The 12,415-nt window shown below is 36.5% G+C and overlaps 1 protein-coding gene across 1 annotated transcript in view; it reads left to right on the top strand.

Annotated features, from left to right (window-relative positions):
* Window positions 1-12,327, top strand: part of PALS1 (protein associated with LIN7 1, MAGUK p55 family member) — a 55,080-nt gene extending 42,753 nt beyond the window's left edge. Inside the window, exons 7-14 of the mRNA XM_059849743.1 lie at window positions 1,375-1,452; window positions 2,305-2,488; window positions 3,518-3,589; window positions 4,060-4,131; window positions 4,813-4,980; window positions 5,690-5,892; window positions 7,167-7,277; window positions 9,241-12,327. Coding sequence (XP_059705726.1) covers window positions 1,375-1,452; window positions 2,305-2,488; window positions 3,518-3,589; window positions 4,060-4,131; window positions 4,813-4,980; window positions 5,690-5,892; window positions 7,167-7,277; window positions 9,241-9,417 — 1,065 coding nt within the window. The 3' untranslated portion in view covers window positions 9,418-12,327. The remainder of the gene's footprint in view (window positions 1-1,374; window positions 1,453-2,304; window positions 2,489-3,517; window positions 3,590-4,059; window positions 4,132-4,812; window positions 4,981-5,689; window positions 5,893-7,166; window positions 7,278-9,240) is intronic.
* The last annotated feature ends 88 nt before the right edge of the window (window positions 12,328-12,415 follow it).

The raw sequence follows: 12,415 nt of genomic DNA, 5'->3' as shown, positions 1-12,415 counted from the left end.
GTAGGAATAGTAGACAGCAATATCCACAGATTATGTTGTCTTATGGTACAGTGAGACACTGGTTTTTAATGGACAGTTTCCATCTTCAGTTAGACATTGTTTTGGAGGTGATTAACAGGTAGTTCAAGTCTGGCAGTTTAGTTCTCTGCAGAGAGCTTATTCTGCTCCTGAGTAGCTCCTGCAGCTTAGGGTTAAAAACAAAAGGTGTAAAGCCACAATACATTAGCATAAGATAAGATCAATTTGCTGAAAATTAAAAATAAAATAAACACAACCTTGTGGATTTTTAGAATATATTTTTAATGGAACTAATTTAAAATAATATTTTTAATCCTTTATATGTCATCATTTTTATTTCGTAATCTGGAAATGAAGTTTTAAAACAAACCCCCCAAAACACTTCAAGCGCAGGAGAAAGAAATTACTTCTCTCCTTAGTTTTGCCTCTCTACTTGCTACTCAAGTGATAATAAGCTACACCTGACTTTTAGACTAGGCTGTTCACATGATCACTGTGAGATTAAATACATTCCTTGTGGACTGAAAATAATGGATTTTCCTTTCTTGCAGGCAGTGGAACTTGTTCAGGTTATATTTACTTTATTTAAGCCTTGGTTCTGAATTTTATGAGAAACATACATTTTCTTGTTTTATACAGGATAAATGTAGTGTTAAGGTTCATAGAATGGTGTATGTGATGTGAAACACCTGTAGACCTTGTCACAGGTTGTCTCTTGTTCTTTATCAAGATATTTTTTGTGTGCAAACACATTTGCAAATGAAAGTATGTAAACAGAGAAGATAAAGACATTTATTATGTTCTACTTTCTTATCAAGGATGACTTCACTGTTGGTATTGAACACTTCACATATGCAAGATTTTAGTATCTTAGCAAAATCTTTAAACAGTGTTTTGAATTCTTTAGTAATGTTAACAGCATAAAATTGTAGTAGAAATGTTTAGATTTGAAAGCTCTGTTCCATTTAAACAATTCTAGAAAAATTAATTTTTAAAATATATTTTTACATTTTACAGACCCACTTCTTGGTATTTTTGAACAGAACATTTATCCATTTCTACTACGTCTGTGCTTGACAGGATGGCAGCTGCTCCATTTCAAATAGAAATAGTTTATATTCAAGAAAGCCAGGCTTTTAAAATCTGAGTATCAACACTTAGCTTTCTAGTCTTACTGAATCACTGCATCTTAATCTCTACTATATATTTTAAACTAGCTAAGGGATAGATCATGTGCTGTTACGAACAACTTATAATGGGAATTTTTAAACATTTTATAAACTGTATTATTTATTAAAATTCTTAACCTTAGCCATATTTTGATAGTGTTTATGAAGAGCCTATTTTTCCTCTCAGGCTGACATGCACGGTACTCTGACCTTCGTATTGATTCCCAGCCAGCAGAGCAAGCCACCTCCTGCGAAGGAGACAGTTGTAAGTAGCTCTACAGGTGTTTGTGTGCTTGGTGAAACATACTTTGTTTTACCAGTAGTGTGTAAAAAGTTCTTCTGCAGGTTCTTTACATTGGGGAACAAACCTAAAACTTAGCCATTTAAATTGATTTTACTTGTTATCCAACTAACACCTGAATTAACTGTTGAAAATTATTAATGATCTTAAACTGAAACTCTTAGTACAATTTTAACTCAGTTTCTGAAAGAAATTGTAAAAGTAGAACTTCCTGTGGTTCTGAGCTTCTTATTTTGAATTTCTGTATTTTGTGTGTGTTTATATATATATATATATATATATATATATATATATATATATAAAAAAAGAATGTATGTATTAAAAAAACTTGGGATTGTCGAAACTTGAGAATATGCATTGTGAGGAAAAGATAGCTTTAACAGTTTCAAGAAATAATGCCCGGACATTAATGATTGCTGACAAAATACTTTACAAGTAAAACTTCACTTCAAGTCTAGCAAATGAGTTTCAGTCTGTGTATTTATTAGGTACTTTAAGCAATCACAATACCTCCGATAATTTTTGAATGCAGAGAACTTAAATCTGTAGCTGGGGGGATTGTCTTCTACAGTGGTGAGGAAATTGCGTGTTAAATTCAAGCTGTTCCGTCCAGCCTAGCACAACTGTGTCTTTTCCATTGCTAAGCTAATGATTCCATTCCAGTACCTCCTGTATGCCCCAGATAAAATTTCCATTTTATGGAAGCTTGGAGTTTTTATATATCATAGCTCTAATGCAATCACAGGAAGAGAAGGTTTAATTCTTCAGAAGTCACTGGGGTGTTTTCCCTTGTTTTTAACATTTGCTCTCCTACAGATACACGTGAAAGCGCATTTTGACTACGATCCCTCTGATGACCCTTATGTCCCCTGCCGAGAGTTAGGCCTGTCTTTTCAAAAAGGAGACATACTCCATGTGATCAGTCAAGAGGATCCAAACTGGTGGCAGGCTTACAGAGACGGAGATGAAGATAATCAGCCATTGGCAGGCCTTATCCCTGGTAAATAAAGCTCTAGAAAAAGCTTGATGGTCAGTCAAGTTAGTTTTTATAGCCACACAGGAGCAGTACTCAGGTTTTCAAAGACTTGTGTACTCTTTAATATCTGTTGTCTTAAATATATCTGTGTCTTTGAACCATTTGCAACAGAGCCTACTGTTGAGCATTGCCGTGTCTGCAGTTAAATGCGGAGTAAAACTGCTTTCACTGCCCCTCTCAGGAGCTACTCTCCTCTTCTTTTATTCCTCCACCATGGGGACTCAGCAGATGCAGAGTTCCCTCTGCTGGCTGCAGCAGAGATGTGGGACTGCAGCCCACTTGTTCTCTGGAGATGGGCGCAGCTCATCCTTTTCAAATAAACTGCTTGATACAGTACCTATTTGTGGTCACTTTCCAGCATGTTTTCACGTAACAAAGGGCTTCAGTTACTTGTGACAGACTTCCTTTCTCACTGTTGAGGGCCTTTGGGTAAAAGGATTTTCAGACACTGAAGTCTGTTCATAATTTTTGCATTGCAATATATGTTGCAGCCTAGTTCATTAAAGACCTGCTGCTTTGTTAAACATGGTGAACAAAAGACTTTTCCAATTCCATAGAATATCACGCTAACTTTATGATGCTTGAATAAATTGAGAGAAACATTGATTTAAATACAGTTTAATCTATTTTAAATTGAAGTTCAAAATATTTAAAATAAATAGAACACGTTTGACATACAAAAATAATTAGAAAATTGCATCATCATAGTAGGGAAATGTAGTCTTTCTTGTACTCTCACTTTTCCAGGCAAAACTGTCTAGTATACAACAAATACTCTGCAAGTCTCTCTTGATGAATATATTTCTGAAGTAATAAATCAGTTTTGCAGCAATTTTGGTTTCTCTTTTAAAATTTCTTTTGTATGTTGCATTCTACTACAACTTTCAGAGATGTGAAAGATTAGGAAAGAGTTAAATGAGTAAGTCATTATGAAAAAGCATGAAAATGGTTTCTAAATGCTAATGATTCTTGTGGTTTTTTTAATGTATCAAGGAAAAAGTTTTCAGCAACAAAGAGAAGCAATGAAGCAAACCATAGAAGAAGACAAGGAGCCTGAAAAATCAGGTGGGATATGTGCTTCCCAAGTTAAAAAAAAAAGTCTTTTGTAGCAGCGTTAATTTGTTTCTACACGGAATCTTGTCATGGTGGAGTTGTAGAAAAATCTCCTGGTGTGGTTTTTGTTTCTTTGTAATACAAGTGGGATGATTCTTTGAAATTCTTCATGTAAATAGTAGTGTGAATTTAACACTTTGTTGTATAAATCACATGGGTTTTTCACAACTATGTGTGCTGTAATTAGCATGATGTAGAGAATTTGGAAAACCCCTTTTTTCATAAAGAACTTCATCTGCGGTGACTTGGTTGAAGTCCTTGACATTTGCTTAATACACCAAAACATTGTAATCAACAGAAGGATATTATGCCTTCTCAAAATGGCAGAATAAATTTTCCACTTTAAAGATCCAAAACGTGGGCAGAATAGGAAGATTTTTGTTGTATGGGTGTTTGATTGTCATAATTTTTGTTTTGTTTAGGAAAGCTCTGGTGCGCGAAGAAGAACAAAAAGAAACGGAAAAAGGTTTTATACAATGCAAATAAAAATGATGGTAAGGAGCAAGTGTTGTACAATGTGTGTAATTATAAACAACTATAAAAGATTGTGAAGAGAATGCTGAAATTCAGGATATGATGTTAGAAATGCTAGCAGGAAGTTCTGTGTAAGACCAGTGCTATGTTGTGTTGTAGCATTTAGTGAAAGATATAAAAGAAATGAAAGGATTTGTAGTGTCTTTAATAAAGATCAGATAATAAGAGAAAAAAATAGATAGCTTTTTAGGCATAGAAGCACTCATCGTTTTACAATGATGAACCAATTTATTACAGCTTAGTAATATCATCTCACTCTGCATAATTAAACATCACAAATGGAAACTTTCTTGACAGATTTTATAGGCTATGTTCTTACTAAAGTACTTTGGGATTAGGATGACAGTTGCTGCCTTTGGCTATAAAATGTTACTCTTGTACTAGAAACTTTTTTTTCTTGGGTTTGTGCTACTAGTTATATGAAGAGTAATAAGTGGAAGCATATTTTTTTTCCCAAGAAAGGCAAAAAATTCTCATCATACTGGGCACGTGATAATCTTTGGGCTTCTGTTGCTTTGGTGACTCAGAGTTAGATACTGGGCAGAGACTCGGGAACTGTCTGAAATCTGATACTGCATGACAGGCAGTACATGAAGCTGGCAGTAGAGTACTTTGTGACTGTTTTCTTGTTCTCTCTCAAGATTATGACAATGAGGAAATTTTGACCTACGAGGAAATGTCGCTGTACCATCAGCCAGCAAATAGGAAACGTCCCATCGTTCTGATCGGCCCCCAGAACTGCGGCCAGAACGAGCTGCGGCAGAGACTGATGAATAACGAAGTGGATCGCTTCGCCACCGCCGTGCCCCGTGAGTGTGACGGCAGAGGAGGATCCTCCTTCTAAGGCTTGGCTGCAGACAAATGCTGCTGTGTTGGAAATAGTCATTAAGAGCCTGGGGGTTTGGGGCAGGATGTACTGAGCTCTTGAAAAAAGGGAAGCCATTGCAAATCCAGTGTTACAAACACAGTGTTGCAGAGGCATTATAAGACATGTATTTATATCGGTTTGAATAAAATTGGAGTGAGTTTTACAGAAGTTTAAAAAGAAGCCAGTATAAATGGGCAAAAAACTTCTAATCAAATGTCCTGCATAAATTTAAGTTTAGGTAGCTTTAGTGCCCTCCCAAACCACTTGTATTTCAGTGAATATTATATTTTTAATGTCTAATGTACCCTAGATTGTTTACAAACATTTAGCAATATATATTTGTTGAAAAACAACTAATAGCTGTTTTCATATTCAGAACACCACTGCACAGTCAAAACTATTCTTTTTTGTAGTTTACTATTTTTTTCCTCTAGATAATGTAAAAGAGACCTTTAAGTTTGACAACTTAATTTGACCATGGACATTTATTGTAGAAAATAAAATGCACAGATTTCATGAATATTTCTTATGTTGGGCTGGGGAGGGCATGGGGTTTTTGTTTGCATGATTAGCAATATGCCTGCTAAGAGAGAAACTTTCTTTTTTTTCAGTTCTATACATGCATCACCATCTCAATTTCTTTTTTGTAGATACCACTCGGAGTAGGCGAGAGACTGAAGCAGCTGGCAGGGATTATCATTTCATCTCCCGACAGGCATTTGAGAGTGACATAGCTGCAGGGAAGTTCATTGAATATGGGGAGTTTGAGAAGAACCTGTACGGTACGAGCATAGACTCCGTGCGGCAAGTCATCAACTCGGGCAAGATCTGCCTTTTAAATCTTCATACACAGGTATGGCAAAGCTCCTGCCTCTCATGTTTTAATTGAATGCTGCTATGAATTATCTGTCTCTATGGTTTATAAGATGAGTGTATTTCAAGATCCATATTCATGTTTATGCCAGAATGCTCAGTTGACTTTTCAGTTCCTTGTTTGCAAATACGCACATCTTTATCTGTGCTGCAGTTGATAGGGGTCTTAGTTTTCACCAGCTTTTAAGTATCTGGAAACCATCTAAAATTAAAAATTAATTAAAATAGATTTGTGTCTCTCCATCTTCCAATTACTCTGTGATCTCTGGGGTTCTTGAAGACAGAAGGGACATTGTTTGTGATTATACTCGAAAATTGCGTTTCAGGAATGTTCATACAGTTTCCAAATACAGTTAAAAAATAAAGTACATCACATCAACAGTATTGGAAAAAAAAATTAACTGTGACCTTTTGGTTATGAAGAGAAAAACTATGCTTGCATACCTCTATTTGGAAATTTAGTCAAGCATGGTAAGAGGCTGAGTCCTGGAATGCAGCCTGTTTTCTGATACACATATGTATGAGGTCTGCTGCTGTTGTAGATGCTGCAAAAAAAGCCCTAAAACTCAGCCATATCAGTAAGATCGGGTAGTATTGAAGCTATAGTTAGTCATCAATTAGTCATCACCAGATGGGACCGTGTGATACTTTACTGGCATAGCTCATGGGCATTGCAAAGCATGTCATGAGATGAAAATTCATAACTCTTTAAAAGTTTATCTAATTCTGTGGCTATAAAAATTTATCTCGGAGACAAGTTGTTTATCCCAAGACAAACCTGACAAAACAAAATGCTGCACATACAGCAATAGTGCATCTGATGTTTTGTATTTTAATCTTCAAAACAGAAAAGGTTAAACTGCAGTTTTTCAAGTAATCTGTAGTATTTTTAAAGACTCTTCTCCCTGTTCAAAGCTGATACCTTTCCTTAGAATTGTACGACAGCTAGTTCAATGTAGCTAAGCTTTTTATTGCTTTTGGATACCGAAAGAGCTGTTCCTTCAATTCAGTTATGAAGAATATTCTTGAACAAAAGTAAATATTTCAGTTTCAGGAAGCTATAAAATGTTGGAATATAAATTTCATAGGAAATGATGCCTGAACTCTGAATGCTGTTACAGTTAATTCTGTTGCTGTTAATATATTGTACAGTTGTTGTGTTTGAAGAGTGTATTGTCTATTATAGCATGTGAATAGTGCATCAATAAATGCCCTTTTCCTGGAGCTGTTAAATATGTGATCCTATTTTTGCAGTCACTGAAAACACTACGTAACTCTGACTTGAAGCCATATATAATATTTGTTGCACCACCTTCACAAGAACGACTTCGTGCTTTATTGGCCAAAGAAGGGAAAAATCCTAAGGTAAGGTGTCTTACACTTCTTCTGAAACCATTCTGGGTCTGGTGCACTGTGTCCTTCCGTGGGATGGGGACACAGTGATGGTACTGGCAGTTAGCACTGCAGTGAAACAGTGTAGTTGTGCTCCAGGTTGGTAGGCAGACCGTGCTGTGGGAAGGGTTCATTCAGGATGCTTTTGCATAAAGGGATGTGAGAGGTATTAGACAAGGGAATGCACTGCTAATTCAGTAATCCTGAGGCACAGTGTCTGCATTGGGGTCCCCTGCTTTTGGGTACAGAAACATGACCTTTTATTTCAAAACTGTGGAAAACTCAGTTTTGTCCTCGAGTAAACCTGGGAGTAATTCTGTGGAGCAAAGGATTACTGGTTTTCATTTCAGAACGTACCTGCCTTTGGAAAAGCATTTACTTGAAAATCCAAAACTCTTCAGATAAAAGTATTTTAATGCTTGATCTTGTGGGATCACTCTTCATTTTTAACCAGTCATGTCCAAGTTCTGAGCTTACGAGATTATTTAGTTTCTCAGAAGTTAGTTCTGCAGAATGGACTTGAAAGCCAAAGATTAAAAGTTCCTTATCAGGCTATGATATACCAAGTGCTTATTGCTCAAGCAATGGAATAAGTTCATCATCAGCTTTTTAACTGAAATCTACCCTGTAGTGATTGGCAGGCACCCTTTGCCACCACAGTATCTTCAAAGTACTAATTGAGCATAATGCAGTTCATACTAAGGAAAAACAGTCTTCCCAACCTAACTCAGAGTTATTCCTGACACAGCTGTTGCTCAGGAATCATAACTCACTGTGTTCTATGGCTGTGTTGTTTTGCTCTCCGTGTTTGATGCAAGGGTGATTTATTACTTGTGTGCAAGATTTAAAAGTCCATTAAAGTCCAGGTGTTGAAACAGAAGAAATTTCCTGTTATTCCTTTCTTCCCCCTGCCCCTGAGTCAAATATAATCCTAGTCTTTAAATGGGTGTTTCCTCCTTTATGTTTATGCCATGAAGAAAACTTTATTTTATATAAATATTGCATCTTATCTATGTTCTGGATTTTTGTTGCAATATTCAAGGGATCCATTTGCAATATAAAGCAGTGCATTACACTGTGCCTATTTCCTTTCTGAGTAATTGTATTGGAGTTGTATTTATCTCAATTGGGTACATGCTACCAAGTGAAATCCCTTCCCTGATAAAGAAAAGGGTATTTCTTGCATGTATGCCCTAATGTTGCTCTGATTTTATCAGTGTGCAATGACTAAGAAAAAAATCTTGAAGGCCTGAAGCTCCTTTTGAAATATCCTCCCTAGAATATTAACTCAAAAATGATACCTGAATATTTCTTCATACAATACAAAAATAAGTTGAGAAAAATAATCACACTTTTAGAATCTAAGTGTAAGAAAAATTCTGAAATCAAAACATTTATACTTTTGTCTTTGTATCATTTATCTACACTGCAATATTCTTGCTTTTAACATATGCCCTTCTAGCTCCCAAATGGTGTTTTCCATATTTCTGCAATGTTATTCACCGGATGTTATGGTGATTTGGTCAGCCTAAATGTGTGGCTCTCACTGCTGTGTATTGAACAGTGTCACCAGTGACAGCTGTCTCCTTTGGCTGTTAGGTGTTGGTAGTGCCATCTGAATGCTGCCTTGTTCTGCACTGGTCCAGTCTCCCTCAGTGAGATCAGTGTTGTGCAATGAGCTGTGCTAGGTCTTCCTCTTTTTCTTCAGCCTGGCCAGTTATTTACTCTTTGCCACTCATAGCCAATCAGTCAGGATTGTCTTGAACACCCTTAGTTTTCAAATATGGAGTGTGGTTGAGTATTCCTGTAAACTTTTCAAAAGCCAGTAGCAACACCAGAAGTGTTTGTGTAAAGAAATGGAGTTGTTCCCTTTCCCTGCTGCTACTATGGGGAAAAGGCTTTCACACCTACACTAACTCTCTGTTTCTGATTGCAGCCAGAAGAGCTCAGAGAAATCATAGAGAAGACAAGGGAGATGGAACAGAACAATGGCCACTACTTTGATACAGCAATTGTGAATTCTGATCTTGATAAGGCATATCAAGAGTTACTACGGTTAATAAATAAGCTCGACACAGAACCCCAGTGGGTGCCCTCCAGCTGGCTACGATGAGAGCAGTTCCAAGGGACAAATGGACTTCAATCTAGTTACCTTTCCAAGCAGATCATGTGTTGGTCTGCCCAATTCTAATACAAATGCATGTGAGCTCTAGACCTCAGTGGCAGCATCCTTTGCCAGTGAAATTGCGTATTACTGAAAAGTACGCTGATCAGCTTGTGAGCCAGTTTAACTGATCTAAAGATTGTCCAGGTTTTCTTTCTCTGTGGTCGAGAAATGGAGACCATGTCAGTACTAAATTCTAAGGCTTTAGATAGATTTTTCTAGCGACTACTTTTATACATAAATCCACTTTTTTAACTTAGAATCACCCTTAGGACAAAGATTTTAAGTGTGTTTGTGTGTGTGTGTGTATATATATATATATAGTCCATGCTGTCACATAGTTATAAATATGAATGTTATTTAACACTTAACTTAATGAGTTTGTGGGACATGATGCTAGTTCAGGAGCATAATTCTACAGATCATTGGGCAGAGGAATAATCTACACATGAAAAATGTCAATGAGAAACCTCTCCTGTTCAAAAAATACACAGAATGAAGATGCTGCTCTGGTCTGGAGCTTCCCTGTGAGGCTTGAGTTAATATTTTAATTCTCAAACATTCCACTTTCTTATAGCACTGTATTGAAAAATGTGTATAATGTAAATATTTCGATCCTTGTGTCTTTTTAGTCAGACTTTTAAAATCAGATTTGACTGCACAGTAATTTTAGGTCCAATCAAAGATGACTATTATATTGAACTTCTAGATGTGATATTTTTATGGTATTTCCTTTAAAACATACCAACTGATTGGAGCCACTGTTTTTCACAGACTTGTAGAGGCAGAAAGGCAGAGGTTATATTTTTGTGAAAATATAGTTATAAGACGTGCTGCTTGAAAGTCAACTAAAATTCTCATGTTTTATAACAGAATACTGACTAATACAGACTGATGTGCTGAACATTGGAAGACAGTGGGGTTTTTTAATCTCTGCAAATGGTTCATTTTGTGGCTGTTGGACTAATGGACAACTAACTGGAATTAAAATAGTTGAATGTAGCTACTGTGTTACGAGTATTGTAATTCACCAGCCAACTTATTGCCCTGCATTTGCTCAGTACTGCAGTGAAAATATGTGTAAAACACTGGTAACTGACTGAGAAGTCACAAGAAAGAGGAATATTTTTAATGGTTAAAACAAAAAACTTGAAATAAGGGAACAAAAGGTAAGGTCTGTGTCCTGATGCATTCTGCAAAGCAAGTGGGAACATCTCTGCATCCTTAGATGATTCTGGCTGTGAAGGTTTAACTGCTGTGGCTGTGTATCTGCAGTGGGGCTGTTGTTGCTGACACTAAATGAAATAGTAGTATCTTGGCTGGTTTGGGTAGCACAAAGAACCTTAACTGTGAATATCTCTTCTAGCCATAGTGTTTCTTTGTTCCTACAGGTAAAACACTGGAGTTATGTCAAAGCGCAGTTCACTCCTGTCTAATGTTGAAGGATAAAAAAGCAGTTACTGTTTTCCATTTTGTCTTGTGTATATTCTTTCTTAAAATGTTAGTAGAACAAATTCACACCCATAGTTAAAGAGATCAAAGTATAGAGCAGATATAAAGAAATTGTCAGATAACTGTCCTAGGTACTGAACTAATAATCAGTACATATTTGTGTTGAAAAATTGAAGTATAGAAGTGCATTCCTGTCTTGCTAGAAAGCAGAAGTATTTGCTGGTTTAATTAATATTTAGGGCTGAAAAGCGAAGAAGCAATTAGTGGGGATAAGTAATGATGCTTCAGAAAGAAAATGGGGTGGAAACTTGAGTATCTTAGTTCAAGTCAGTGTTAGAAATAATACTGGGCTACTGTTGGCCTAAGGGCTGGATATTCAAAATTGTGGCTTTTTGCCTCACATTGCAGGTGTGTTCTCAGTTTCATCTACAGTTTGTGACAACAGTGTTCAGGTATATTATTGATTCTACCCTTTTTAAAGAAAGATTATTGTAAATGTGTTAGGCTTTTGGGTATTGAATGTTACTGGACAAGAAGGTAGAAAGCAGTAAAACATGTTGAGTAAGGTTAACCTAGCTCAGCTGTGTAGGTGCTGTCAAAATTCTGCCAGTCACAATCAGCTCAAGGTGGTTGCTGAACCCCCCTAGGTATTCAGCGTTTATAGGCGGCATCAGTCTCAGCAAATCACACCATTAATGTTATTTCATTCATGTTTGTCTCCCCAGTTTTCCTGAAATGGTGTACAGGATCTGTTTTTATACAAATGAGCTTTTGAATGTAGACTTAAAGCATATTGCTTGAAGTTGAGCTCTACTCTCCTAATTCCTGAGGCACACAGAACTCACTGACATCCACAGAGAGGTGCTATGATAGCTTTTAACCAGTGTTAGCTTTGTCTCCCTCCTGCTGAAAGACAGAGCTTGAGCAGCACTGAAATATGTACCTGGCTGTCCATCTGCTGCCAGCTTGGACCTGGAACTACCTTGTGTAAGAAATCATTCTGTCTTGTTTAATGAAAAATATGTGCTAGTTCCCTTGAGAATAAAAGAAAATACATAGACATCAGTGGTAGAAGTCTTCAGCCTTATCCCAGGCTTTGTTGTGAGCTGTATCAGACTGAAATGAGGGTATTTGCATTTTTACCAGTCCAGATTTAATTAAAAATAAATGTTAAATGAATTGCATAAAGTATTTTTGAATGTAATTAAATGCGACTTTTAAAAATATTAGATGGGGGGGGTTCCATGCCTTAAATAATTAAGGTAACTTTACTGAGACCTGTGGTTAGCCCCACATTTTACTTTTATACATATATCTGCACTCTCTATTTTGAGACATCATGAACTGCACACTAATGTAAAAATGTAAAATATTTCTAGATTTAAAATAAATTACTGTACAATTTTACTTCTTGTAGTGGATCTTGAGAGTCTTCTTTCTCCCACTTTGCTGAATGTGTGAAACATCCTGTGGCCCATCAGTGCCCTGCAGGATG

The sequence above is a fragment of the Haemorhous mexicanus genome, chromosome 6, assembly GCF_027477595.1.
Source record: "Haemorhous mexicanus isolate bHaeMex1 chromosome 6, bHaeMex1.pri, whole genome shotgun sequence".
Classification (NCBI taxonomy): Eukaryota; Metazoa; Chordata; class Aves; order Passeriformes; family Fringillidae; genus Haemorhous; species Haemorhous mexicanus.
Note: the sequence above shows the minus strand (reverse complement) of the source record. Positions and strands in the feature narration are given on the sequence as shown.